The sequence below is a fragment of the Crocodylus siamensis genome, chromosome 11, assembly GCF_052110815.1.
Source record: "Crocodylus siamensis isolate JL-2025a chromosome 11, ASM5211081v1, whole genome shotgun sequence".
Lineage (NCBI taxonomy): Eukaryota > Metazoa > Chordata > Crocodylia > Crocodylidae > Crocodylus > Crocodylus siamensis.
The window spans coordinates 26,625,609-26,652,538 of record NC_143405.1 but is presented as its reverse complement, the minus strand read 5'-3'; the positions used below and the strand labels follow the sequence as shown (position 1 = coordinate 26,652,538).

The window sequence follows — 26,930 nt, the reverse complement described above, 5'->3', positions numbered from 1 at the left end:
ACATACCAGTCCTAGGGTTCCTATCCCTTCTGCCCAGACCTTTATGACTCATGTTGAATGTCTGCGCAGTAGGGCTGTGCGAAGCTTCGGTCCCTGATTCGATTCGGCAGAGATTCGGCCTGATTCGGTGGCCAAATCTCTGAATCTGAATCCAAATTGAATCAGAGGACCCTTTAATCTCTTTGAATTGAATCAGAACCTTCCAGATCGATTCGTCGAGATTCAGAAAGATTCGTTGATTCGGATCTAGACACAGCTTTAAATGTTTTTTCTGCATACCTCTAGGTAGCAGGGGCTTGTGAATGCTGTGATGCTGGGCACATGGAGTGTTCTACAGGAGTGCGGAGGGCTCCCCAGTGTGCTCAGCAGCAGACCCAGGAGTGGACCAGAAGCACTTCCAGTCCACTTCCGGGTCTGCCAGGGAGCACGCAGGGCCTACCCCGGCTCAGTGACTGGTGCCTTCTGGGTCGAGGGGAGCGGGGGGCACCCAGGGTCCCCCTGTGCCTGATCACGAAGCCAGGGAGGCATGGGGGAGCCCCCAGCGTACTCTCTGGCAGACCCAGAAGTGGACCAGAAATATTTTCAGTCCACTTCCAGGTTCACCAACGAGCATGTGGAGGACCCCTCCACACTCCTGTAGGATGCTCCATGCGTCCCAGGACTGCAGTGATCATGAGCCATGCCTGCTACCTCAAGGCATGTAGCAAACCCTTTTAAAGCTGTGTCTCTGTCCCCATTGCTGATTCTCTGAATCAGCATCGAATCTTCGGATTCAGATTCAGCCGAATCGAATCAGGGACAGTGATCCAAATCAACGAATCGAATCACTATCCCTGATTCAGGCCGAATCCAAATCGAATAGGGCCCGCTTCGCACACCCCTACTGTGCGCTAGCTCAGTCTGCCCCACCACTCCCACCCTGACATGGCTGTGTGATAAGGGGCAAACTCCCAGGCCCAGTCGCAGTACAGGCCCGCCTGCCTGTCTTTGGGCAAGCCATCCACCTTACTTTCCTACCATGCCTTTTTGTAAATTAAAGATGTTAATTAAGCAGAAGGCTGCCCTTCGAGCGCCCTGCTGTTCATGGGCAGTACACACAACTCCTACCTCCCCCTATCATGTCCTGTGCCTCGCAGATGACATCTTTGAGCTGGTCTATGCTTTGGCTTAAAGCCAAGCAAACTCACTACATGGTTAGGCCTCTCTCATTCTGCCCTGTTCAGGACCTCACACCTACAGCCCCCACTCTCACGGGGGGATCTACCACTCTGCCTGCTCTCACCAGGCCTCTCACACTCATACCCCTTACTGGGCCTCATTCACACTGTCCTGCTCCCTTGAGTGACCATGTAGGTCATCAGGCTTGTCCCTGCACTCCTTGGCTAGCTCTGGCACAGCATTTGAGGGCCAGATGAGGGCCTCTCCCGTGACCCTCATCTGCGTGGTGGCCAGGCAAAACATGGGACTAACTATGCTGCTGGCCCCACAGTTCCCTAATGGGGCCAATGACTTGTCCCTTCTTCTTGCAGCTCCCTCTGAGCTGCCTCACTCAGCCTCAGGCCCACTTGTAGCCTCAGGTGCTCAAAGGCTTACCTGGGCCTCTCTGCCCCTTCCTCAGAGGGCTCCAGCTCACTCACCCCCTTTTCTCTGGGGCCCAACTCACTCGCCCCCTAATCTCTGGGGCTCAACACAACTCTCTTCCCTTCCTGGGGCTCCAGGGTCTTGCACCCCTACAGGCTCAAGTCCCACTCATGGGCATTCCTAGCCTCACTACCCATTTTGGGCTCAGATGCCACTCATGGGCATGCCTGGCTCTCCTACCTCCGGTCTTACACTAACCCACCAGCTGGTGGGGCTGGAGTTTTCATGCATGCCTATCTGCCTTTCACCAGGGAGGTAACTGGCCTGGTGTTTCTTGGAGGTTGTCTCTCCACAGACAGCCCTGCCAAACCACCCTTCCTTGGCAGGGTGCGGTTTTCAGTCATACCCAGGACATGGAGCCTCCTGCCATCCCCATAGCTCCTGCCATTACCTCTAAGATGTTCCTTGATCAGCAGGACAGCTGGGTGGTGTTGCTCCCTCAGCTGCTGGCAGCAAACTGCTGCCCCAGCCCTGAAAGCCGGGATCTGAAAATGGCCACCTCATCAGGGCTGGCATGGACACCCACATTACCCCTTAAAATGGTCACTGTGGGAAGCTTTCCCTGCTTCCCACACAGCAAGCTCACTCAGAGCTTGCAACAGCCCTTAAGTGGCGAGCACCCTGATGGTGCTCCGCCAGAGGCTCTGGCATAGGCTGCCACCCTTTGAGTAGTCCAAGGGAAGGACAGCGCCTGTGCTGTTTCAAGGACACATCTTAGATCTTGAAGAGTGCTGAGAGTTGGAACCACAGAAGCTGAACTGGACCCCTGGGGCTGTGTTGCCATTACCTGGATGAATAGATATTGTCTGAACAGGACCCCTGGACCAGTTCCATCCCTTCAGCCAGGATCAAGGGCTACAGAAACTCTTGCATTTGGTATATGTCAGGCTGGGGAGAAGTAAAGGGCTAGAGCAACTCTTGCATTTGTATACGTCAGAGGTGCTTTGCAAACTCAGACTCAGAAGTGGCCAGTGAAGGGTGGCCCTCATGTTGTGGGGACACTCCATGCCTGAAGTGCAGAACACACAGTGAGTATTGGCCACAGTGTCATAGAGAGAGTGTGTGCTGAGGGCAAACAGCCCACAGAGCTACTTGTATTTTTGCTCCTGACATGGATTCAGTAAGGTTTGGGAGGCAGGACATATTTTGGGAGAGGTGGGTTCCAGTCCCAGCAGGAACCACTGCCATTTGCACCCCTATAAGCCATTTGGGGCAGGGCCTGTCTCTGGCTGTTTTCATCTCTTTGCTTCAACCATGCTGATTACTAATGATGGGGCAGATCAAAGGTAATGCAAATCCATCTCTGGGGTATTTTGTTAAAGCTGGGATGTCAAGCTCATCAGGTGCCACGGGCTGGATGAATGGTGCAAGGCCAGTCCATGGGCCTACCCTGGCCTTTCATGCAACATGAAGGATGTGCCTACCCCAGCCCCACGTGCTGCATGTTGTGTGCCCCTGCCCCAGCCACTTGCAGAGGGCAGTGCCAATGCAGCAAGCAGCACATGTGGTGTGTGGATCCATTCCAAGCAAGCTCCACAGGCAGCACCGTGGGCTGGATGATATGGCTCTGAGGGCCTTATCTTTGATTCCCCCTGTGTTAAAAGCTAGACAGGTTGTTCCCAACTCGAAACTGGACTGGGCACCTTGGAGTGCCACAAGAACCTGCCAGGGGTGCTGTAGCATCGGTTCTACACAGTGGCAGTTCTTTATGGTTGCAGCAGCATTTGTCTCCTAGCTGCTTCTGCCATGGGGTGAAACTACCCTGGACACCTCCATTTTTAGGAGGCATGTTGGAGCCAAGCCAGGAAGAGCTACTGAATAACATTTTCACTGAATAACACTTTCAGCTGCAGTCCCTTGTCAGTTTGGCTCTGACATGACCCCAACCACAGAAGTGTGTGGGACAGATTCACCTGTCCTGTGCACCTATATTCCTAGGAGACACCATGGAGGGTCAGACTGGGAAGGGCTGCTGCGTTCCTGCTACAGCCATTTTGTAATCTGACTCTGGAGGAGGTGTGTGGCATAGTTCCACCTGGCCACAGTGGTGGTGGCAGCAGAGTTAATATAATATAATTATATTAATAATTATCTAATCAATTATTAACATTTTAATTAGTATCAGATTATAACATGTATGTTATAATATTCACAGTACATTTATGTTAGTTTTTCAAATGGGGTGCAGCTGAATTCTGAAAAGTGTTGGAGGGGTGTTATCTCTTGAATCTAAAAAGGTTAAGAAGCGCTCGACTAGCCAGCTGCTGTACTCTTACGAACTTCCTTTAGCTGCCCTCCAATGAGTTGGTATATATGGGCACCTGTACATGTAATGGTGTTTAATCCTTACTAAATTATATAGGTTTATTAAAATTGAAATGATTTGTTTAGTTTGATATGTCACTGTTTACAGGTGACAGTGGAATTAAGCACAGTCTGCAATTCACAGTAACTTCCAGCAGGGGGAGCCATATAACAACCCACTCTGTTGTTCTCTTTGGTACTCAAACACCAGCAAACCAGGAATCCCCTCACTCCTGAAATGCCACCCCCTCCTCCTTCCAGCCCAGAAGCTGTGACTGCCGGCATGGAGTCAGTCCCACACGAATCTATTATGAAAAAAACAGACCACACCCAGAAGGAACTTTATAAATTAAAACCTTTAGTTAGTTAAAAAATGCTATAAAAATATAAATTATACTATTTTCTGTTTATTGCTTTATAAACATAAATAAATAAAAACATCAACCATAAACACACTTTTCCTCAACTGAGTGGGGCCAGCTGGATGGTGGCATTATCTTCTATTATCTTCTATCTTATTAGAAGAGAGAAGATAATAGAAAATAGGGAGAGAGAGACAGAGAGAACAACAAGGGAAGGAGAGAGAGAGAGAGTGTTTAGTGAGGGAGGCAGTGTGTGTGTTCATAGGGTGAGTCCCACAAGCACACCCCACCATACACATGCACCCACAACCCCACTCACACTGCCATACACACTGGCCCCCACACACACCCCAGCCACCTTTCCCCCCCACACAACCCCCACAAAACCCATACCCACACCCCACATAACCACACCCACACCCACATGCTCTCTGACCCCACACCTACACCCCCAAACCTATCCATCCTCCCACAAACCCCCCACACATACCAACACCCTCCCCACATCCCACATACCCACACACCTACAGTCCCCCACAAACCTATACCCACCCCCCAACTCCCACCTCCCCATAGTTTACAAGAATAAGACTTAATTTTAAGCTATTGTGCAGTCACCTCTGACACAAATGCATGTAAATCAAGACAACAATATTTTTTGAAATCAAGTTAATGAATGTTGTAGATGTTTGATTTTTAGAATATCATTCGGTATTTTTCTGATTCAAAGATGGTAAAACCCCTTGCTGAAAGGAGTATTTCTGGGGGCAAGGGGAGGGACTTCTGGTGGCAAATGTTAGGGAGTGATACTTCTGGTCCCAAGATGGTGACCAGGGGGCGGGGCACGTGTCGAGGGGCGGGGCTACCCATATGGCCCTCGACAGCTTGCCAAAACTTGGTAAGTGGCCCTCTGCCCAAAATAATTGCCCACTCCTGGGCTAGATGGATACCTGTTGCAGAGCTACACAACTCTGACCACCAATACCAAGGATGACATCACTGCAAGAATCAATGTCTTCCTCAGCGCATGAGTGGCATGGTCCTGCCCATCTCTGGGGAAAGGAAATGCAATGAAAAATAAACCTTGTCCTGCCTGTGCATATGCTGTGCTGATGGGAACAAGGGGCCAGAGTGATGCTGTTGTGCCATCCCATCCTAATACTAATCCTAATCCTACTTAGATCTTCATTTAGCACTGTCATACCCATTGAGGAAAGAATTGACCCGATATTCCTAAAGAGTGCAGCCGCCCTTAACGGTTCTGCAGGATCACAGAACACCATTTGTTGGGTTTTCTGTAAAACCTTCACATGCATATGTGGGTTGGGGGTGTGTGGAAAATTCAGCCACAGCACACCAAAAAGGGATGTTTTAGTGGAGGGTAGAGGGGACCAGTGGTTCCTCAAGGCCTCTGCTTTCATGCAAAGTCTGGAGAGCTATGCTCTGCTGACATTTTCTGCAATGCAATGGTTGCAATTTCAACTGGCTCCAGTGAACACCATGCTCAGCAGACTTGTCACCACTGCTGAGGTTTCTGGGGAATCATACTGAGGAAAAGAACCTTTGCTAACCTCAGTGACCCAGACACTGTGACCCATTGACCCAGACAATGGTAGCAGGGACCCCAGCCCAACCACCATCCCGCACCCCTGAGCAACTGGGACTAGGCATGGCCCTTCCCTGGCATTGGCTCAGGCAGAAGCCTCGAGTCTGACTTATGCCTGGTCAAAGTAAAGGGTGAGGGGGTTAACACAGGGCAAAGTAGCTCTGATGCCTGCAGCTGTGGAATCCAAAAACCTCATGCTAGTTTAAACAGCAAACGAAAACGTGCTCGGGAGCCCACTCAAAGCAGAGAAGCAGTTATTAATGTCATACTAGTGTCGGATTAATGCACAGGCACAAGGGGGCTGGAACCTGGGGTTGTCTTACTAATCGTGATCCGCCTGGAGTTGACGAAGAGGGAGCACGAACCTGGCGGGCATGCTAGCTGCTGTCATCCATTGCAGGCTGCTGTCATCTGTGGTGGGCAATCTGTGAGCCTGCTTGAGGGTGAAGTGGACTTGCTTTATGAATAGTAGGTCATTTCTGTTGTGTCCCTCTGATGGCTGGAATTGGAATTGCTTTTGTTTGCAAATGTGCTGCCGTTAGCTATGAAGGGTCTCATGGCAGGGCCTGTGTTTTGCATGCAGGAGGATCTGCGTTCCCTCCTGTAATTTCCTGCATGCCCATAGCAGCATGGGGACAGTGCCCTTTTACCCCTGAGCAGTGGAGCTCATACAGGTTTGGGTTCTGGCCTGTTTCTGGCCTGTTGCCACCCCTCTACATAGGCATGCCCCTAGAGCTGGGATGATCCTCTCCTTTTCCTGCCTCCCCTCACCTGCCCACTAGCAAAGCATACTGTGGTTCAGCAGTGAGAGATGCTGGCAGCCTTGTAACCCTTGCTGGATCCCAGCTAAGTGCCTGCTGTGTCCCATTGCTCACTGACTCTGCAGGGCAGAGCTCTTGGGTCTGCTGTCACTTGCTCTTGCTTCACACCAGAGTCAGTCATGAATTACACCATGTGAGGAGGCCAGAACTGGGACCACAGACTTGAGGAGGAAGTCTTGACTGCATATGACAAGGGGGGATATGAGACAGGCTGGTGTCTGAAAGCAGCCCTGGAAGAGGAGGGGGATCTGTTCAAAGGTCAGTGGCTAGTGGTTCAGTATGAACATAGAGGATGTTCTTGCTTTGACTCTCCAGGGCTTTTAACTACAATCAGCAGAGCCGTGGTTGCCAGATGCTGTCCTGGACCCAGCACTCAGCACATACCCAGTTGCAGAGGAATGTCTACTATGACCTCTACCAGAAGAAGGGTAGGTGGGCAGCAGGGTATGGCAGGTAAAGTAGGGGCAGGGAGGCATGGAGGGAGCAGCCAAGGGTGGAGGTGTGGAGCTTTCTCTTAGCTTGCATCTGAGCTGAACTGAAAACAAAGGGAAAGAACCTGACTTGACTTGGATGAGCAGTGGCTTAAACTTCTGGAATCAATGTTACTACATGTCTTGGTTTGCACCTGACACTGGAACAGCAGAGCTCCCTGTCTTAAGTGCGAAGCCACGTGTGAGGTTGTGGAGGTGAGCCTGGGCTGTAGGGCAGTCTATGGCCTAGGGTAAATGATTCACAGTGGCAGGCAGAGAACTCAGCATGCGAGGGCAGAGCTAAGGTGATGCCTTGATGCAAGCTGTGCAGGCCCAGCAGGAACACTCCGTTGCTTGGCCCTGATGAGGGCTTTGACGTGGCAGCTCTTATATTAGTCTGTGCTTTAAAGTTACTGCAGCCTTTGATCTGGCATCTTCAGAGCTATAGAGCTATTGGGCTCTGGTTTACATACACTGACTACAAACCTATCAGTCTTGTCCCAGGGCTCTCTGGGTATTTTCCCCCTCTTGGGGCCCCAAACAAGGCAGCTCTGTGCTTCTGGGTAATGCAGCCCCTTGTGCCAGGGATGACTGGTTGTACAGACCGTTCACCCCCTACATTCATTCACCAGTATCTGCCACAAACTTGCATATGGAAGGAGGGGGAGGCTGAGTCTGCTTGCTCTGGGGACACTGGGCCACAGATTTGGCTTTGCCTTGGGGCTATGTGAAGGGTATGTGTCCCAAGAGCTATGTGGCAACTGTCCCCAGGGACATGCTCAGGTTCTGCACCTGTTTTGGTTCCCACAGATTACATGCGGGAGTGCATTGTGGGAGAAGGCGCAAGTTATCGGGGGATGCAGTCAGTGACAGAGAAAGGCAAGACCTGCCAGCAGTGGAGGCTGACATTTCCCCATGATCACAGGTACTGAGAATGGGGATCTGATCTCTGTCTGGGGGGCTCTCCCACTAAACTTGCGGCCCCATGATGTCACTAGCCCTGCAGCCAAGTGCACAGCACACCCCACCCACCTCTCCCCTGGGCATGTATCACAAGGGCTGCAGCTCTAGGACAGATGGTACTGCATCTGGAGATAGACAGGGCCACTCTGGCCATGACTGGTGCTGTACCTGTACAAGGGGCCTCTCAGACATTCTGGAGGCACCTGGGCAGGGCTTGCATTCTGCAGAGAGTGAAAGATAGCAGGTGGGAGGTAAAGGGCTATGAAGATGGTGCAACCCTGTGGGGCCTGGTTAATGGGCCACTGCTACTGCAGTGAGCTTCCTAGGATTGCATCTGAAGGCACCTGGATTAGGGCCACAGGGCCATTTACTACTTGCTGCTAGACCCCTTCTGGATGCACCAAGGGGAGCTATACCCATGTCAGAAATAACCTGGCTGGACATGACCCCTAATAACCTTGCTAGGACATGAGCCCCTCCCTGCATGCCCTGCTCTCTGTCTTCCCAGGTTCTCACCATCTCTGCAGAATGGCCTGGAGGCGAATTACTGCCGAAATCCCGATAGAGACAAACGGGGACCCTGGTGCTACACCACAGACCCTGATGTCCGGTACCAGAGCTGCAACATCAAGAAATGTGAAGATGGTGGGTAGACCAGGCACAGAGCCTCCAAGCAGCTAGTGTCTGTGCAGCAGCCCGCAGCACTCCCCAACAGACAACCAGAGTTACACAAGCCCTGACATACCTGCACAGTCTGGGGTTTTTCCCGCAAACTTGTCTTTGACACTTGTAATTTCTGGAATCTTTTTGGGGCTACGGTGGCAAGAACTGGGGATGATCTGGACTTTATGTGGGTTAAGAGCCACCATTTAGGTTTGCCAGGTGATAGATGTGTGCTTTTCTTTTGCACTGCTGGCTTCTAGGCCAGCTTGTGCCATGTCTAAACTCACAGCTCTTTCTTGCAGCTGTATGTATGTCATGTAACGGTGAAGACTACCAGGGCTTTGTGGATCACACTGAATCTGGGCGGGAGTGCCAGCGCTGGGACCAGCAGCACCCCCATAAACATCCATATGAGCCAAACAAGTATGGAGCCCTCCTCTTTTCAGCCTAAATGGGACGGGGACAGGAGTGGAATTGCACAGCACAGGACCCTGGTGGAGAGAAGGATGCCCCAAGCCCCTTATTCTTCCCTGACATGGGGGTAAGACCCTGCTGGGAGAAGTTGGCCCCCTGGGACATGGGCTTGGCCTTCTAAGAGAGGTACTTTGTCCTTTGCCATGGACATTGGTGGGAGCACCTCCCTGTCACCAGCCATGCATCCACAGGCTGCTGCAAGGATGATCAGTGATTCACGCACAAGAATGCACTCTAAGCCACTACTTGACACAGCAACACTTTGATAGGGGCTCCTGCACTGAGATTCTCTGGGCAGCACGCAGCAGCTGTGTTGCCTAGACAGAGCTAGTCTGGGGGGGTGCTGTGCTGTGAATCCCCTTCCTGGGTGCCAGCTGGGAAACGGGAGCATCCCAGAGGCACCCTGATCATGACAACATTGAAACTTCTGGCTTTTTAAATCTTGCTGCTTCTTCCTTTCCCTCACTTTTTTCTGGCACTTTCTTCTCTTTCTCTTCCCTATGTTGGCCAGGTACCCTGATAAGGACCTGGATGACAATTATTGCCGCAACCCTGACAGCGCTGAGCGCCCCTGGTGCTACACCACAGACCCTGCCCGGAAGCGGGAGTTCTGCCACATCCGCAAGTGCAGTAAGTTTGGGGCTTCAGGATTACCAGTGGTGTCAAGTCCCTGAGTGGGTGGGGCCAGGTGCTTTGATCCCACGGTGCACCCCCACAGTGCCACCTCACTTCCCACAACTTGAGGGCATGGCATGGGCTCTGCCAGCCAAGGGACCCAACTCAGTGTCTTAGCATCTAACTAGCCTCCATGGCTGGTGGGGAAAGCTTGATGTTGCCTTGTATTTAGTGTACTTAGTGAACAGATGCCACTTTGAAGAGTCCTGATGCCAGCAGTGTATGCCACCACTCTCTATCCCTTGGGAGGGCACAAGGAAGTCCCTAGTAATGCTTTCCCCTTCCTCTGTCTCACAACAATAAAAACAGAAAAACGCTCACGTCTCACGGACATCACTACCAACTGCTTCAAGCAAAAGGGTGAAGGGTACAGGGGCAAAGTGAATGTTACGACAACAGGGATCCCCTGCCAGCGCTGGGACACCCAGATGCCCCACCAGCACCACTTCGTGCCTGAGAAATATGAGTGCAAGTAGGCCACGAACTCTTGCTTCTGTTTCAGAGTTATTAGAAACAGCCAGTGCATATAGGGCAGATAGCATATGTGTGTGTGTGTGTGCATGTATACATGTATACAGGCAAAGGTGGTGGCAAACGGTGAGGAGGTGTGGGGATAGGAAAGGAATGTGAGAAGGTGCATGTGCTTGTATATAGGGATGGGAATGCAGTATGTGGCTAAGAGCGTAAGTGCATGGGGTTTCTAAACAACTCTGCAACTCGGTTGCTGGGGAGGGGGCCCTGTGGTGAGAGATTGCTGAGAGGTTGCTCTTTGTAGAGATTCAGCTGGAGGTGAGGATTCACTTGGTGGAGATTCAGCTGGGGTGGGAGTTTGCAAGCCAGTTGTGGTATGTAATGCCCAGGGAACAACCCCATTTTGTCCTGCTCCAACTGGCTAAGGTCTTGCCCTATAGCCAGTCAAGATTTTGGAGAGTTGCTCTGATATTAGCTGATGGTTGCTGGCTAAGATTGCAGCATGGAGTAAGCCTGAGCTCCTCAGAACAGAGTACTGTACTGAGTGTGAAGTAGGGGATTGGCCCTGTGCTTTAGCTCCTTGCTCCCCACAGAGCTTGCTGCAGAACAGACACATCCTCACCCAGGTGGTTATAAAGCCCACCTTCCTGACATGGTTAACCTCCTGCCCCTGTGTATGTGGTGAGAGTCCAGCACAGAGGCTCTGAGAGGTCAGGCAAGGTGTTAACTCGGTTTGAAAATCCAAGCCTGAATTCTCTTAGGGTGTTTCATGGCTGATTGCAGGACCATAGACCTTCCCTGGTGGCTTTGCTAGAGGAAGTAGGGGATACCGTTCTGTGGGAGGAAGAACCAGGAGTATCCATTTAAGTTGCTCTGTCTCCTAGGGACCTGCAGGAGAATTACTGCCGGAATCCCGATGGCTCAGAGGCTCCCTGGTGCTTCACCACTCTGCCTAGCATGCGCGTGGCCTTCTGCTTCCAGATCAGACGATGCATGGATGAGGTGGAAGTAGAGGGTAGGCCCTGACCTGTGTGTGGAGGAGACAGCTGATCCTGGCCACCCTATAATAGCAAACCAGTGTGTATGGCCCAATGCCCGTGAGGCACCCTACAGTAACAAGCCAGTGCATATAGCCATTGCCCATAAGTAATCCTACCATACCGAGCCAGTATGCATGTTTTGCCTCCAGAGTGGACTCTGGGAGATGAGGTGAGGTGGCACGGGTTGTGGGCATAGGAAGAGGGCAGGAGATCTCAGGGTGGGGAGCTCAACTGGTGTCCTGTGGGTTGTGCAGGGGGGACGGAAGAGGGTGGGGGGTTAAGCTAGGCCTCTAGTCACCCTGCAAAGTCTGCAGGATGGAGCCACATACCCCATTGTCTTCTCCTGTCCCTGCACTCTAGACTGTTACCATGGTAATGGTGAGCTATATCGAGGCCACACAAGCAAGACCCGGAAGGGTGTCACCTGCCAGAAGTGGTCGGAACAGTCTCCTCATGTCCCTCAGTGAGTACGTGGGGATGGGAGGTTGCCCTCTCCTGCCTTGCTTAGTGCTACAGGTGCCTGTAAGGAACTGTGCCATCTGGTGGGGAGCCGGGAAAGCCAGTACTATCCCTGAAGCCAGCACTCCCCTTAGCTGCTCCTACAGCAAGAGGGGGTAGTCATACCCATGGGCAAGTGCCAAAGGTAGGTGGCAGAATGAATGGGACTCAGTTCATGGGAGAGGTAAGCAAAAGGGTTGCTGCAGGCTCTGGAGGAGGGACAAGAAGTTTGAGATGAGAGAGGGCAGGGGCAGGGGGGCAGTGGAAGGGACTGAGGGGACATGGCAGGGGAGGGAGGAGGGCATGAGTCAATTTCCTGTCCCTGTCTTCCTCCAGGATCTCCCCCACCACACACCCAGCCGCACACTTGGACGAGAACTATTGCCGCAATCCAGACAATGACAGTCATGGGCCTTGGTGCTACACCATGGACCCCCGCACGCCATTTGACTACTGCGCTATCAAGCCCTGTGGTATGTATGTGTGATGTCATGGGGATGGCTCAGCCACTGGCCTCTTTGGGAGTGAGTCACAGGGAGGTGCAGAGAGACAGCTCTGGGCTCACAACGCGCCTCCCTTGAGCACGACTGAGCCATGCATGTCCTTGCATTCACTATGACCCATCATCCCCTCTGTGTCAGGGCATGACATGCCCCGCCATCTCCTTTGGGCCAGGCTCAGCTGTGACCCAGTCTCCCCTCTGATCCAGGTTATACAGTCTCAGTATCTCTTCTGCGCCAGACCATGCCCTGACATCCCCTCTGCACAATGCTATGCCCTAATGTCCTGGCTGTGCCAGGCGTTGCAATACCTCTGTATCCCGCCTTTGTGGGGTTTGCTGTTCCCTGTGCTTTGATTCCCATAGAGTGATGGGTGGAATCTGTGCTGCTTCCGGCAGAGGACTGTGACCCATTGGAACAGACCTCTTTCCAGTGCTTCCCTGGAACTGGAGGCAGCATGTCCAGCTGCTGGATCTAGTGCCTCTGCTCAAGGGATCCCAGTGCTGATGGGACTGGGCATGTGAGGAGCAGAAACCCTCTGTGGACTATGGAGTGGGGATGTTTGGTGCCTCTGAGAGTGAGATTACACATTATAATTGATCATGTTAAGAGTGCTAAAAACTTAAATGATCACATGTTAAAATTGATTAATTAGTGGTAATGTTAATGGCATTTTAAAGTTATGTTACTTCATGCTAGAACTATCTCTGAGCTCTGCTAGCTAGCTTGAGTTAATGTCTGGGTATTTACCTGAACCACCAGTTCGCGGTCTTCCTGTATCCCAGGAGGCACTGCTCCCAGGTGGAGTAGCTGCATTCCAGGGCCATAGCTGGGAACAGTCAGGCAACAGGTGAGTGGGGAGAGAGGGAAAAGGAGTAAAGCTGGGTAGGAGAGCCAGGGTGAAGGAGGCATACGGAAGCTGTGAGAAGGTAGGGGGGAGCTGCCAAGTCACTGCCCCCTCTGCATCCCAAACTCCCCCTCAACCTCCAAATCACCTCCTCCACCCCCATATTGCTCCCCTGTCATCCTAATTCCCCCTCTGCCCCTAATCTCCCCTTCCACCTCCAGATCTCTGCTGTGCTCCCTCGATCAGCCTGAGAATAGCGGAAGTACCATTGAAGGGGTTTCTCTCCTTGCCTGCTAATAGGGTCCCTGCAGGCCATGCAATCGCTGTGTGCCCAGATCTAGTCCCTGCCAAGTCCTGCAACTGAAGAGGAGGCAGGGGGAAGGTGGGGAAGCGAGAGACAGCCAGGAAGCTTCAGGGCCTGGTGGGGCTGGATCTGAGTGCATGGGGGTGGCAAGGGCTACAGGGGAGCAGGCATAGAGGCCCCCCCACCTCTCCACTCTGCTGCTGCCGCCACCACTGCTCTTGTGCTGATTGGGGTGGCAGGCAGTGATCCGGGACTGTAGGGGCCTATCAGGGGCTAGGAAGGGCAATCTGGGGTGTAGGGGCTAATCACAGGGTGCAGTTGGGATCCAGGAGCCAATGGAAAGCAGTGGGGTGATTTGGGGAACCAAGAGAACAACCCATGTAGCATAGGGGGGCCCTTCCCCTCCCTGGTCCTTGGCCTATACTGTGACAGGAATGCCAGGCATGGAGCAGACTTGCAGCCCCTAGCTCAGAGGCAGGCAATTATTTCAGGCAGAGGGTTGCTTACCGAGTTTAGCAAGCTATTGAGGGCTGCATGGGTAGCCCGCCCCCTTAACATGTGGCCCTCCCCCTGGTCGCCAACTTGGGACGGGAAGTACTGCTCCTTAACCCCTGACCTTTGCCACCAGAAGTCCCTCCCCTTACCCCCAGAAATACTCCTTTCAGCAAGGGGTTTTGCCATTGCAGAACCAGAAAAATATCAAATTATATTCTAAAAATCAAACATCTACAACATTCATTAATTTGATTCCAAAAAATATTTTTGTCCTGATTTACATGTGTTTGTGTAGTGTACACAGAGATGATTGCACAATAGCTTAAAATGAAGTCTTACTCTTGTATACTTGGGGGGAAATCATGGGGGGTTGGTATAGGTTTGTGGGGGGCTGTGGGTGTGTGGCTGTGGAGGGTGTAGGGAGGGTGTAGGTGTGTGGGAGGGTTTGTGGGCAAGGTGGATAGGTGTCGGGGTGCAGGTGTGGGGTGAGGGAGCATGTGGCTGTGTGTGTGGTTATGTGGGGTGTGGGTGGGTATGGGTTTTGTAGGGGGTTGTGTGTGGGGGAGGGTGGTTGGGGTGTGTGTAGGGGTGGGAGTCTGTGTGTATAGCAGTGCAAGGGGGTGTGTGGATGCATGTGTATGGTGGGGTGTGCTTGTGAGACTCACCCTATGAACACACACACTGTGCCTCCCTCACTACATATACACATACATTCTGTGCCGCCCTTACTACACACATTCTCTCTCTTTCACTCTCTCTCTCTCCTTCCCTCATTGTTCTCTCTGTCTTTCTCTCCCCCTCACTCATTGCATGGACAGACAGATGGACACACACACACACACACCCCTCCCACTCCTGGCCCCAGGGTACTGACACAGCCCCATACTCCTGCAGTCCAGCGATGCAGCCTGGGGCCACATGATGCTGGAGCAAGTGTGCAGGGAAGCAGTGAAAGCTGGGGCAGGCAGAGGCTTATTGTTGGGCAGGAGGGGAGCAAGAGGGGGCTAGCGGGGCGGGGCAGGGACCAGCCTTTCTCCTGAGTCCTGCTGGCTTCCCCTGGATCCTACTGCTCCTGGCTCCAGTCATCTTTGACAGGCATCCATGAGCAGATAAATATTAATTTTCTAAACTCTTTAGGTGCCCCGAGAGCTGGATAGAATGGCCTGGCAGGCCAGATGCGGCCCACGGGCCATATTTTGCCCACTCCTGCGTTAGCTACATCCCTGCTCAACAGCCCTCTAGCTGCAGGTCTGAGCAGTGCACGTTAGAGAGGGTATTAACACCACTAGCACCAGTTAACCTTAACACAGACATTTCTTAGAATTAGCATCTGTTAACTCTAATGTGTAATCTCATCCTGAGGAACACACACATCTCTTTATGACCTTGCCTTAGGCTTCCAGACTAAGAACCTGCCAGAAGTGTCTTGCCCAAGGTCACAGAGGTGGAGGGGCACAGCTAGGGGCAGGGCCAACTCTTAGGTCCCATTGAGGATGTCCTGCCCCCTGTGGCACAGATGGGCAAAATATGACCCGTGGGCTGGAGCTGGTCTGCCAGGTGATTTCATCTGGCCTGCAGGCACCCACCCATTAATTATACCCTGCTGAGCCCATCCATATGCTTTGCTCCCACCCTCCTGCACAGGAGGGCCCCAGCCCCAGCCAGCATGCACAGCTTGTGGGGGGGGGGGGGAGGGGGATGCTGCTGTAGCCACCGGGGAACCTGCTCAGCCTCCAGCAGATCTTCATTGTGTCCCTTCTGCAGTGGTCGCTCCAGGCCCCAGGCAGAGAAGCTGCAGCTGGGTGGGAGCATGGAGAGTAGAGCTGGGGCTGGTAGGAGCGTGGATTTCAGGGCCCATGCCCAGAAGGGCAGTGGGAGTGTGGAGCTCAGGTTGGCAGGGTGTGGGTGTGTGGTCTTTGTGGGGTGAGGGAAAATGGGAGGCTGTGGGAACCCCCGACATGGCCTTCTCCATGGTGCACAGTGCCATCACCGGCGGTGGCAGCAGCAGGCCCTTGGAGTGTTTCTGGCCCATGCAGATGCAGCCACAGCCACCAGGTGGCTGCAGCTCCTGCCAGTTCTGGGAGCTGCATGTAGCAGCAAGGAGTGGAGCCAGGCTGGCCCACCCCTATCGTGCAGGGCCTACGTGCAGCTCCTAGCACTTGTGCACCACTGGGGGGAAGCCCCATGTGATGGAGCCGGCAGCCTTCCCTGCTCCCTGCCCCTATGTGCAGCTCATGGGACTCCGCAAGAAGTGGCAGGGAGCCCCACTTCCCTGTGGAGTCCCATGGTCTGCACATGGCAACAGGGAGCAGGGAAGGCTGCCGGCTCTATCGAGTGGAGCTTCCCTTGGTGTTGCATGAGTGCCGGGAGCTGCATGCAAGCCCTGTGCACGCCAGCCTGGCTCGGCTCCTTCTCTTCTCACCCCACAAACCCCACGCAGCCACCCCCCCAACCCTCCCACATATACACACAACTCCACACACATCACAAATCCAATACGCACACCCACATACACACCCCACCATAGACACATACCCATCCCCCAACCACACCCCACACAATATAAAAAAGTAAGAGTTTATTTTTTAGTTATTATGGAATCACCTCTGTATACACTATTCAAACACACATCGATCAAGATGAAAATAGTTTTTGAAATTAAAATACTTTAGAGTAGATGTTTGACTTTTAGTATATGATTTGGTTTTTTTCTGGTTCCAAGAAGGCCCCCCCCCACCTCAAGGAGTACTTTCAGGGGCAAGGGGAGGGACTTCTGTTGGCAAAGGTCAAGGGTTAGGTGGGAAATTACTGTTCCAGGATGGCAACCAGGTGGTGGGGCACCTGTCAAGGGGTGGGGCTATCATCGTGGCCCTCGACAGCTCACCAAAAGTCATTAAGTGTCCCCCACAGCCAAAATAATTGCCCATCCCTGCTGTATGGGCTGGGGCTTTCACAGAGCCTGCTTGGCAGAGCAACTTCTTTGGGGCCTTCCTCACACCATGGCCAGCACAGCTGCCTGTTATCTGCTGAACTCACAATCCCTGGGTACGACTGAGACCCTAGCTCTGACAGCAGTGATGGGTGGACTGGCACTGCCATGTGCCCAGCCTGCTCCCCACTGCCTTTGTGCCATGTGAGGAGGGTGGTCAGAAATTACAAATACTTAAGCATATCCCATGTGAGGGACTGCTAATGACTGGGCTCAGTGCTCTGGGGTGATGAGCTTGGCCCAGTGGTGGGGCACTCAGTGAGGGGCTGTGAGATGTATGGAAGGGGAAGGGCAAATGGGTGTGACTGGCCTCCAGTGCTAATCACTGCTCAGTGCTGGTGTAGCACGTTCTGGGAGCAAGTGGCTCTTCCTGGAGCCAGGGGACTTTGTGCTCTTCTCCCTATTGAGCAGGCCCTGCGTGTGGCATTTCCAGAGCAGCAGCTGTCCCCAGTAAATCAAGGAGAGGTTTTTAAAGATTAAAGTTAATAATAAGAAAATGCCAGTTTCTGTGGGTGGGGCCAGTGGAGCTGGGTCTGTGGAGATGGGAAGGGCTGTGCAGGCTTGATCATGGCCTGCATCTCACAGCAACCTTTCTCCCCAGCCCTGCCACCTAAAGGAGTGTTCTTCCTTTGGCTGAGAACCTCACCGGCAGGGGCATGGCTGTGACCCTGGAAAACTACCTTTGTCTCTTTGGTGTGGGTGTGTCTCTCCAGAAGTGAGGCTGGCTGTTCCCTTTCCCTCCCTATTTTCTAACCACTGCATATTCCAGGTCTGACATTCATTCCTTATCTGTGCTTGCTTTCCCAGCTGGTGACAAGATACCGTCTGTCCTGGAGAATGCAGGTAAATCTACTGGCTGCAGCTGGGGCCCTGATCCTGAGTCTGGGGCAGCCTCAATAAAGGGATAGATGCTCAAGGGCAGAGGCTAATGTCCCAAAGTGGCCCCCACCATTTGGGCCCAGGGGTGTTGGCTTCATGCTGTGAGGGAGGAGATTGTCAGACAGAGGCATCTGTGGGAATCTTCTCCTGAGCCTAGTTCTTGACCTAGACTTGCCTATCTTGTATCACCCTTATCCTTGCTGTGCTTACAGGTAATGTGGTCTTCGATGAGTGTGGAAAGAGGGATGAGCGCCTGCAGCTGAAGGGCCGCATTGTTGGAGGACGCCCTGGGAACTCACCCTGGACCGTCAGCATCCGCAACCGGTGAGCAAGATCCTGATAGGGGGCTGCAGCTGACACCAGCTGGGGGCAGGCATAGAGCTGGGATCACCGGGGAGCAGCTGCAGCAGCCTGCTCCAACCTCATATCTGGATGTTTCTAGAGCTGTCATTCTGAGGCTTAGCTGTGATGTATTTTAACTCCATTTAGTGTGCAAGAATGTTCTCTGCACTTATCAGTATAGTGTGCCTCTTCCTGACTGGAGATGCAAAGACCGTAGCCAAAGACCTGGGGTAGCGTGCATCTGCATTAAATTTAACCAATCCCCACCCACCCTGTGAGCTCCTTCTCCTGCCATGGGAGCACATGTGCCACAGCTTCCTGGGAAAGGGGGCTGGAGAGATTAAAAAGCAGAAGCCTTGAGCTCATGGTGGAACTGGCTTCCTAACCTCAGCATGGTCTTGCTGGCACTCTGTAAGACACCTGAAAGTTGGGTTAGTCAGGGCTGGAGGCCAGTAGTTTAGGGACACTAGCATTCACAGAGCAGCCCATGGCAGCCACAATGGATGTCCTGTCAAAATTTCACCACAGACAGCAGAGAAAGAGCAGAGCCAAGCAAAAGCATGGCAAGACATTTGCACAGTGCCAGTCACTTCCACTGGCGTCAGAAAAAAAGTGAAGACCTCTGTTATTTATTCATGACTGAGTTATTTATTCATAATTGGGGGCAGGGACCCAGAATTGTTCTGGTCAGTCCACTTCAGGGAAGATGGAGGAACTTTGGAGGAGTTAAACCAGATCAAAAGATGGACAGCATAGATAGCAGATGACAATGAAAACTGATAAATGTGAAGTGATGTTTATTGGAGGGAGCAACGGAAGCTAGTCACACACCATGAGCTACCTCTACTCAGGAATGGGATGTAATTGTTATTGAAGACAGCCCAAAGGAGACTTCTGTTTAGTGTGCAACTGTGGTCAAAAAGCTAAGATGTTAGGCTGCTTGTGGAATGGGAGAGAGGGTTTCAAGAAGAGATTGGATGGGCCTCTGTCAGAGATGGTTTAGGAACAGCAAATCCTGCATCTGTGCAGGGAGCTGGGCTGGACAAGCCTTAAGGTGCCTCCCAAACCTCTGATGTGGAGAATATTCTAATGCTCCTAGATAAATCGATGGTGTAGCTTCAGGCTCCTCATCAGCATTGTGTGCAGGATTGACTGTCCTTCTGCTAAATGGCTGACAGAACTAGAAGGGGGCAGCAGCAGGACATGAAAATGATCAATGACCTGAAGAGACTTCTAGGAAGAGACTGGAAGGACCCAGATGACTCAATGCAGAGTGATGCTAAATATATAGGGATGGCCATAGGTGCACAGAGCAGGGAGAGGCAGATGAATAACTCCACCTTCCCCTTCAGCAGTACCAGGGGCAGGTGGGACCAGGCACATTTCCAACCAAAACTTTAGACATTTGGCATGTGGAACTTCCTTCCACAGGAGGCTGGCATAAGAGATGACACGGCTACTAATGAGAATAAACACCAGCCCTTTGGGGACGGGTCTGGATGCTCCTGCTGCTACACATGCTGATCCCCAAGCAAAGAGGACAATATGCAAACTTTCTTGGGGAATGTTATTCCAACATTGTTTGCTGTGGTATTTCTTGCTTTCATCTCTGGAGCACCTGGCATTGGCTCTTGCTGGACATGGGAGTTCTGAGCAAGTCATGCCCTTCCTCTTAGCTGTGCAAAGGCTTCCTGTGCCACATGGCCGTCTCCAGGTCAGCCCTCAGTTCTGCTGGCTATAGGCAGTAGTAAAGTGTGCCATGTGTGTGGCCCAGATCGTGTGAGGCTGACAAGTGGGACAACACATAGGGGTAAGTGCAAGAAGTGGTACACAAGGACCCTGCTCTTCCAGTTTATGATGTGCCTCTGTCTTGCAGGGAAGGAGTCCATTTCTGTGGGGGATCCCTGGTGAAGGAGCAGTGGGTCATCAGCACGCGCCAGTGCTTCTCCTCCTGGTAATCTGCCTTGACTCTGCCCTGGGGCTGCACTGTAGGGGTTTCCCTGGGGGAGTGACTGTTTGGAGCAATTCTGAGCCCCCAGTGCTGCAGGGGGCTTAGAGCCAGGCTTCTTCCCACTGGTCAGGAAATACCAGTCACTTTGGGTGGGGGGGGTAATGGAACAGAGGAGACACAGCTGAGTTTGGTCTGAGTTCTGGGGTGTGAATGGCCTGTAGTAGCAAGTCTGGGCCCAGTCACAAGGAGGGCCAAGCAGACCCCAGCAACCAGCTGTACTGAAGAAGACAAGGGCTCTGATACAGGCATGCTTCTATAGCACCCCTAAGTCTTGGCTACAGGAAGGGTGGGGTCAAGCCTTGTCCCCCACCTCTGTGTTTTGTCTCAGTTAGTTCCTAGGCCAGTGGTTCTCAACTTTGTTAGGCTCAAGCACTATCTTGGAAAATGCAAGCTCTTAGCTTTCACTTGCTTTTTGACTGTGAAAAAATAGCAGAACAGTTCTTCCGTTGCAAAAAACTCAGAAAGATCACAACAGGACAGAATGTTTCTGACATTATGGATTCCTGTTCAATATCTCTGGGTTTATCTTGTAAATCCTATGTGGGTATTTGCATACCTAACAGTGCTAATATTGTGTGGCAATGAACTGCGGAGGCTGGAGATGGGTACAGTAGCCCTGGAGCTTGTTGCAAGTCACTGAGCCCTTTGGTGGAGGGAGCTGTAGCTCTCCAAGGGGACTGCATAGGGCTGGGCTCAGGATAGGGAGGGAAGCAGAGGGTATATGGGTGGGATAGGGGACTGAGTAAGTCAGGGCACTGGGAGTGCTGCTGGCAGGTGGCCTGCGTGAGATAATGCTGGGGAGAAGGGGCAGAGGTTGTGCATGCTGCAAGATGGTGCTGGTGCCAGTAGGAGACACTGCAGCTTGTTCTGTTACCCTTTGGCAGCGATGCTGATCTGTCTGGCTACGAGGTCCAGCTTGGGACTCTCTTCAAGGACCCCAAGCCCAGTGACCCTGACAAACAGGCCATCCCCATCCTGAAGATCATCTGTGGGCCTTCAGAGTCCCAGCTGGTCATGCTGAAGCTGGTGAGGTGAGAGGTCTGTGAGTGCTGGATCGGCAGACCTTTCTCCCTGGGCTGGACACATACCCATCCATGCCTGTGTGGTGGGGAAGGAAGGGAGAAAGATGGAACACACATGCCTGCCCATTCTTCTCCAGCTGTGATTCTGCACAGAGCTTCTTCCCCTTCACCTGGGCAGTGTGTGCCCAGTTCACCAGTGGAAGGCTCATGTGTCTGAGGAGAATCCTTTGAGGGCTGATGGCATCTTTCAATGTGGGAGAGCTCTGGAGCAGTGCCTGGTCAGTCACAGGCCAGGCATATTCTGTTTGGGCTTGCTGCGCATGTAATGAGTAGAGCAGCATGCCAGTGTCAGGTCAGTGCGAAGAGGGCTCTGGTGATGCAGGGAGCCAGCTTCTGACTAGTAGCATCAGGTCCAAGGTGAGGTGCCCACAGGGAGCTTGGCTGGGGAGGGTGCTGTGTTCAGAGGTGCACTGGGTCTCTCCAGGAAAGGATGCCTGATAGTGCCAGGATGGTGCAGCAAGAATCTATCCCCACAGCAAAGGTGCTGGGCAGGCACATTCATTCTGTCTTCAGGTCAGAGCCTCCAGTTTTATCCTCCTGATTTCACCAAGCCAGGACTCACCGCTGACAATCTGCAGACCTACATCCAGGCAGCCTGGCTCAGCTGCCTCCCTTTTCCCCCATCCTGTGCCAGGGAAAGGGCACTAGGTAGCTAATGTTAGCAGCTCATTTCTAGCTGCCACAGTCCCTGGCTGTGAGCTGGACACTAGCCCTGGCTTCATGGCTTAGTGTAGATGCCCGAGCCCTTTGGTGGAGGGATCTGTAGCTCTCCAAGGGGGCTGCATGGGGCTGGGCTCAAGATAGGGGGGGAAGCAGAGGCCACATGGGTGGGATAGGGGACTGAGTCAATCAGGGCACTGGGAGTGCTGCTGGCAGGTGCACTGAAGTCCAGGTAGCTCCTCTAGTAGAAAGGGAGGGCTGCAAAGGCAGCTGCAGGCAGATCCTGGCCAGGCAGGGAGACAGGAAGCAAAACTTTTAGCTATCGGCTCTATGCAATGGGGCATTCCACAGCCATATGCTGCAGCCTGTGGCCAAGAAATTTTGAGCCCCCCAGGGCCCTGCTGAAGAAGAATGGGCAGCTCCCCCTTTAGGCAGCAATGGTCTCAGGCTCTGCACATTTGGAAGGTTTATCCTTACTGTCAATGCTGGGGGCTGAATTCTTTGGTGGACATGGACATGTGGAGCCTCCATGTGCTGCCAAGTGTGGCACATTCTGTGCCTAGGCCTGGAGCCCAGAGCCTGGGGTTCTGCGTTCCTCTATTTCTATGCAGGTTGGCTTAGTGTGTCTCTGTTTTGGCAGGCCTGCCACTCTGAGCAAGCGTGTGGCTCTGATCTGCCTCCCACCTGAGCGGTACATTGTTCCTGAGAATACAGAGTGCGAGATTGCCGGATGGGGTGAAACCAGAGGTATCAAGCTAGAGTTGGGAAGAGGAATGACCCCAATGCACACAAAGCATCTCAAGCATGGCCCCCAGCTTCTCAGACTCATTGGAGCTGGGCTTCACCAGTGATAGCTTTCTCTTCCCTCGCTCTGTGTGCTCTGCCCATATAGTGTGGAAGCCTTGGCTTGGCAAGGGACACAGGTTAGGTTGATGCCCCCTTCCACCTTTCATCACTTTAACCTCTAATCCCAGCCCATGAGATTTTCCCTTGGCCTGGTGGACATGCTTTCCTCTAGCCTGTGCTGTCACAAGCTGTGGGAACAACAGAGAACCCCAGAAGCACAGATAATTATATAGTTAATGTCCTGGTGGCACCAGCTCTTGCCCTGCCCTTCAGTGCTTTCCCTTTTCTCCTTCCTTCAGGCACTGGTGATGAGACTGTGCTCAATGTGGCCAGGCTACCTGTGATGAGCAATAAAAAGTGCAGCATGGTACACCGGGGCCAAGTGAAGGACAGTGAGCTGTGCACTGCACCCCTGAGGGCTGGGGTGGGTGCCTGTGAGGTGAGTCCCGGGGGCAGGCTATTAGGGGAGTGCCATGGAAGGAAGGGGTGTGTTAGCAGGAGTAATGGAGCAGTTGGGGGAGTCCTGTGGGGGTGGGGGGTGAGGAGAGAGCCAAAAGTGTTGGACGCTGTGGGTTAAGGGAAGTAGTAGGGATGGGACAGGCTGTGGGGGAAGAGATGCCAGTGTGGGGACAGGTTGTGGAAGGTAAGGGAATTACTGTGGAAGCAAGAGAAATGCCATGGGGTGCAGACTTTGGGAGTTAAAGGGAATGCTGTGGAGAGCAGAAGGTGCTGTGGGGGACAAGGAGAGCACCACAGGGAGCCAGATCTGGAGGAAGGGGAGTGCCATGGTACAGTGAGTAGCTGGGTTGACCAGGACCAAACCCCCAAAGTTCATCTTTGCCCCTGGTTTATTGTGGTGTTGGGCTGGCATAAGGCCAGAAATGGCACATGGAGCTGGGCTGGTGTGCAGCTGGATCTGGTATGCAGGGTCAACTTGATGTGCTGGATCACACCCATGGACCAGCCCCACATGCTGACCCCATGCAGGATCTGGGCCATGGACAGATCCTGTGCCATTCACCTGGCCACTCATTTGGAAGGTTGGGCACCACTGTTTTATACCTTTGCTATGTACTGAATAACTAAAAAACCAATCAGATTCCAATGATTGCATAGGAAGATCAATCACCAATTACCACACCGATACCCATGGATGGGTACCCTATTCTACTACTCTAGTATGTGTGTATACTAAGTAGTTGTCTCTTACTGTTGAATTTCCCTAGCTTCCTGGAAGATGTCGCTTATCTTCCAGATGTGATCTGCCAGGCCGTTGAAACTCCTACTTCATTATATTTTTTGGCAGCCCAATCAAGCCTGGTCATCTTCCAGGAGGAGACAGGGAAGAGGGGCACTTGGTTAGAGGCAAAGCCCTTATTCAACTAAGGAGAAACAGGAGGGATGTTGAAAGGGGAGGGGGGACTATGAAAAGCCGAGACCTTGTCGATCCATGTGTTTGCCAAAACCTTAGCAAGACATTATCATGTAGAGGTATCATATGTCCGGGTTGTCCCAGATATGTCCTCTTTTTTGGTCCTCCCTTCTCCGTCCAGGTGATTTTTTTTAAATATCAGCAGATGTCCCAGATTTTGCTCTGCCTCTGCTTTCCCTGCACTTCCTGGCTTGCCCTAGCAAGGAGCTGCTTTGGAGAGTAGGGGCAGGGTGATTGGAGGTAGGGCCGGTGCTGGGGCTGCAGTAGGGCAGGGAGGCGGGGGAAAGGGAAGGGAGTGGGGTTCTTCAGGGGCAGGGGACTGTGGGTTGGGAGTGAGGAGCACCGGCAGGGCTGGTGGGGTGGGGCAGGGGATTACAGCTCCAGAGTGAGGGGTATCAGCAGGGATGAGAGGGGCATTGCAGGTTGGGAATGAGGGGCACCAGCATGGCCTGGGGGGCAGGGAACTGTGGGTTGGGAGTGAGGGGAAGCAGCAAGGCTGTGGGGATGTGGCTTGGGAATGAAGGGCAGGGGTAGGGCACAGGCCTATCACTGCCCCTTCACAATCATATACCCTCTCCCCCGCTCCCCGTTCTCCCCCCTGACAGGTGTCTTCTTTTCTGAAACTAGAAATATGGTAACCCTAGTACCAGGGGCACAGGGCCTCTAGTCTATCCAGCACATAGGAGGCAAGCTTTGAAACAGTTTGAGGAATGCTGTGGGGGTGCAAGGGGAATGTTGTGGGAGACAATGGAGGGGAGTGCAATGGGGGCGGGCTTTGGGGCCTAGGGGAATGCTGTCGGGGTCATTCTGTGGAGAATATGGAGTGTCTTGGAGGGCTGGGTTGTGGTATGGAGGGGAGAGACACAGGGGCAAGGGGAGCACTGGGATAAGGTCTGACTGCAAGGGGGAGACTTGGGATGTAGGCCACGCAGCAGGCTGGTATGATGAGGTCATGGGATGGGAAGGGCCCACAATAGGGAGGCCTGTGAGGCAAACATGGTGGGGGTCTGCCAGGGGAAGTGGTAGGATTGAGGCCCAGGTATACAGCCAGCAATCAGCTCAGGTGCTGATGCCAGAGGGGTAGTGGTGGGGGAACCTGCTCCATGCTGCAGGGCTGTGGTGGATATAGGAGCCTGTGCAACTTTTTTGCCCCCCTGCAGGGCGATTATGGGGGACCCCTGGCCTGCCTGACCCATGACTGCTGGGTACTGGAAGGGGTCATCACCCCATCCCGTGTATGTGCCCGCAAAGACCAGCCTGCGACCTTTGTCCGCATCTCACTATATGTCGACTGGATCAACAAAGTGATGAAGATGATCTGAACCCCAGGGGCCTTGCAGAAACAGGACAGCCAGGGCTCTCTGTACCCCAGGGGCAACCTGCAGCTGCTCTGGGGCACAAAATGGCAGGAACAACCCCAAAGGACTGAGCTCTGTGCTCTTTCCATACATAGATGGCTATGGGCTCCGGGATGTATGTGTGCCTTTGCCTTTCATGTTACCTACCTATGCCAAGCTACAGGTCGCAGTGGAGTTTTCTGGGTAAAGCTTCGTATGGAGAGGGGAGGGCTACCCTGGGTGGGCAGGCAGCATTCTGATCCTGCCTAGAAGTGGTCCTATCCCATCTCCTACACTGACACTCAGCTAGGCCCTTTAGTCCCTTTCTTAAGTAATCATCTCCTTGTTACTGCATTGGCTAATGGGAATAAATATGGAAAGTGATGGAATGGTCTCTCTTTCACCCATAAGGGGGGCTGGGATGAGCACTCCATGGGATGGAGCACAGCTGTCAGGGCAGACCAGGGGTAGTTGGGCAGATCTGTATTCCCCAGCCTGTGCAGGGCCTGATGGGGTTTGAATTTGTTACCCTGGGGGCACAGGTAGGAACTCTGCCAGGAGTGGGGCCAAGAGTGCAGCTGGCCTTATCCCTGATTTGCTCCTGCCCCCACTCTGCGAGCCTGCTTCTGGGGGTATTCATGCCTGGAGGTACCCTATGAAGGAGGGTTTCTGTGCTATGACTGGCAGGAGTCCAGCCACCATGGCTTCCCCTGGTCAAGTGAGGGGTATGTTCCTCAAGCACAGTCAGAGCATGCTGTGAGGAAAGTATTGGGTGCCCATCACTTCCTGTAGCCACAAAAGCAGCACTCAGGCTGGCTCTAATGTAGGAGTAGGATGAGGGGTTCATTAGGGCTTGCAGGCCAGCAACCCTCTTTGAGGCTCAGCCCATTTTTCTAGTTTTGACAGGAAAAGGACTTCTCCACTCCTGCGTGGAACGCTCTGAGTGCAGGGCAGGGGCTTCTCTGGGTTGTCACAGGTAAAAACAGGGAGGGGCTGGCCTGGGGCACTGATACCATGCCAGGCCCTCTGCCCTTCATGCTGCCTATAGCTCTGTACATTGGTGCCCATCTTGCTGTACAGCAGCCAGAACTGTTGGGAATTGGCAAGGCACAGTGCAGGAATTTCCTTGGCATCACCTGTTTATTTGTAAGCTGCATGCAAAGCCAAGTCCCTGCCTGGGCAGGAGCCCTGCCCATCTGTTCATCCATCTGCCTACCT

The 26,930-nt window shown here is 52.9% G+C and overlaps 1 protein-coding gene across 1 annotated transcript in view; it reads left to right on the top strand.

The window, feature by feature from the left end:
* The window catches only part of MST1 (macrophage stimulating 1), a 30,686-nt gene extending 4,590 nt beyond the window's left edge, over window positions 1-26,096 (top strand). Inside the window, exons 3-18 of the mRNA XM_090022248.1 lie at window positions 7,050-7,162; window positions 8,015-8,129; window positions 8,676-8,812; window positions 9,133-9,253; window positions 9,816-9,934; window positions 10,289-10,451; window positions 11,335-11,465; window positions 11,851-11,953; window positions 12,325-12,461; window positions 17,931-17,966; window positions 18,215-18,326; window positions 20,221-20,298; window positions 21,240-21,386; window positions 22,738-22,844; window positions 23,243-23,382; window positions 25,536-26,096. Of these exons, the coding sequence (XP_089878374.1) occupies window positions 7,050-7,162; window positions 8,015-8,129; window positions 8,676-8,812; window positions 9,133-9,253; window positions 9,816-9,934; window positions 10,289-10,451; window positions 11,335-11,465; window positions 11,851-11,953; window positions 12,325-12,461; window positions 17,931-17,966; window positions 18,215-18,326; window positions 20,221-20,298; window positions 21,240-21,386; window positions 22,738-22,844; window positions 23,243-23,382; window positions 25,536-25,697 (1,921 nt within the window). The 3' untranslated portion in view covers window positions 25,698-26,096. The remainder of the gene's footprint in view (window positions 1-7,049; window positions 7,163-8,014; window positions 8,130-8,675; window positions 8,813-9,132; window positions 9,254-9,815; window positions 9,935-10,288; window positions 10,452-11,334; window positions 11,466-11,850; window positions 11,954-12,324; window positions 12,462-17,930; window positions 17,967-18,214; window positions 18,327-20,220; window positions 20,299-21,239; window positions 21,387-22,737; window positions 22,845-23,242; window positions 23,383-25,535) is intronic.
* The last annotated feature ends 834 nt before the right edge of the window (window positions 26,097-26,930 follow it).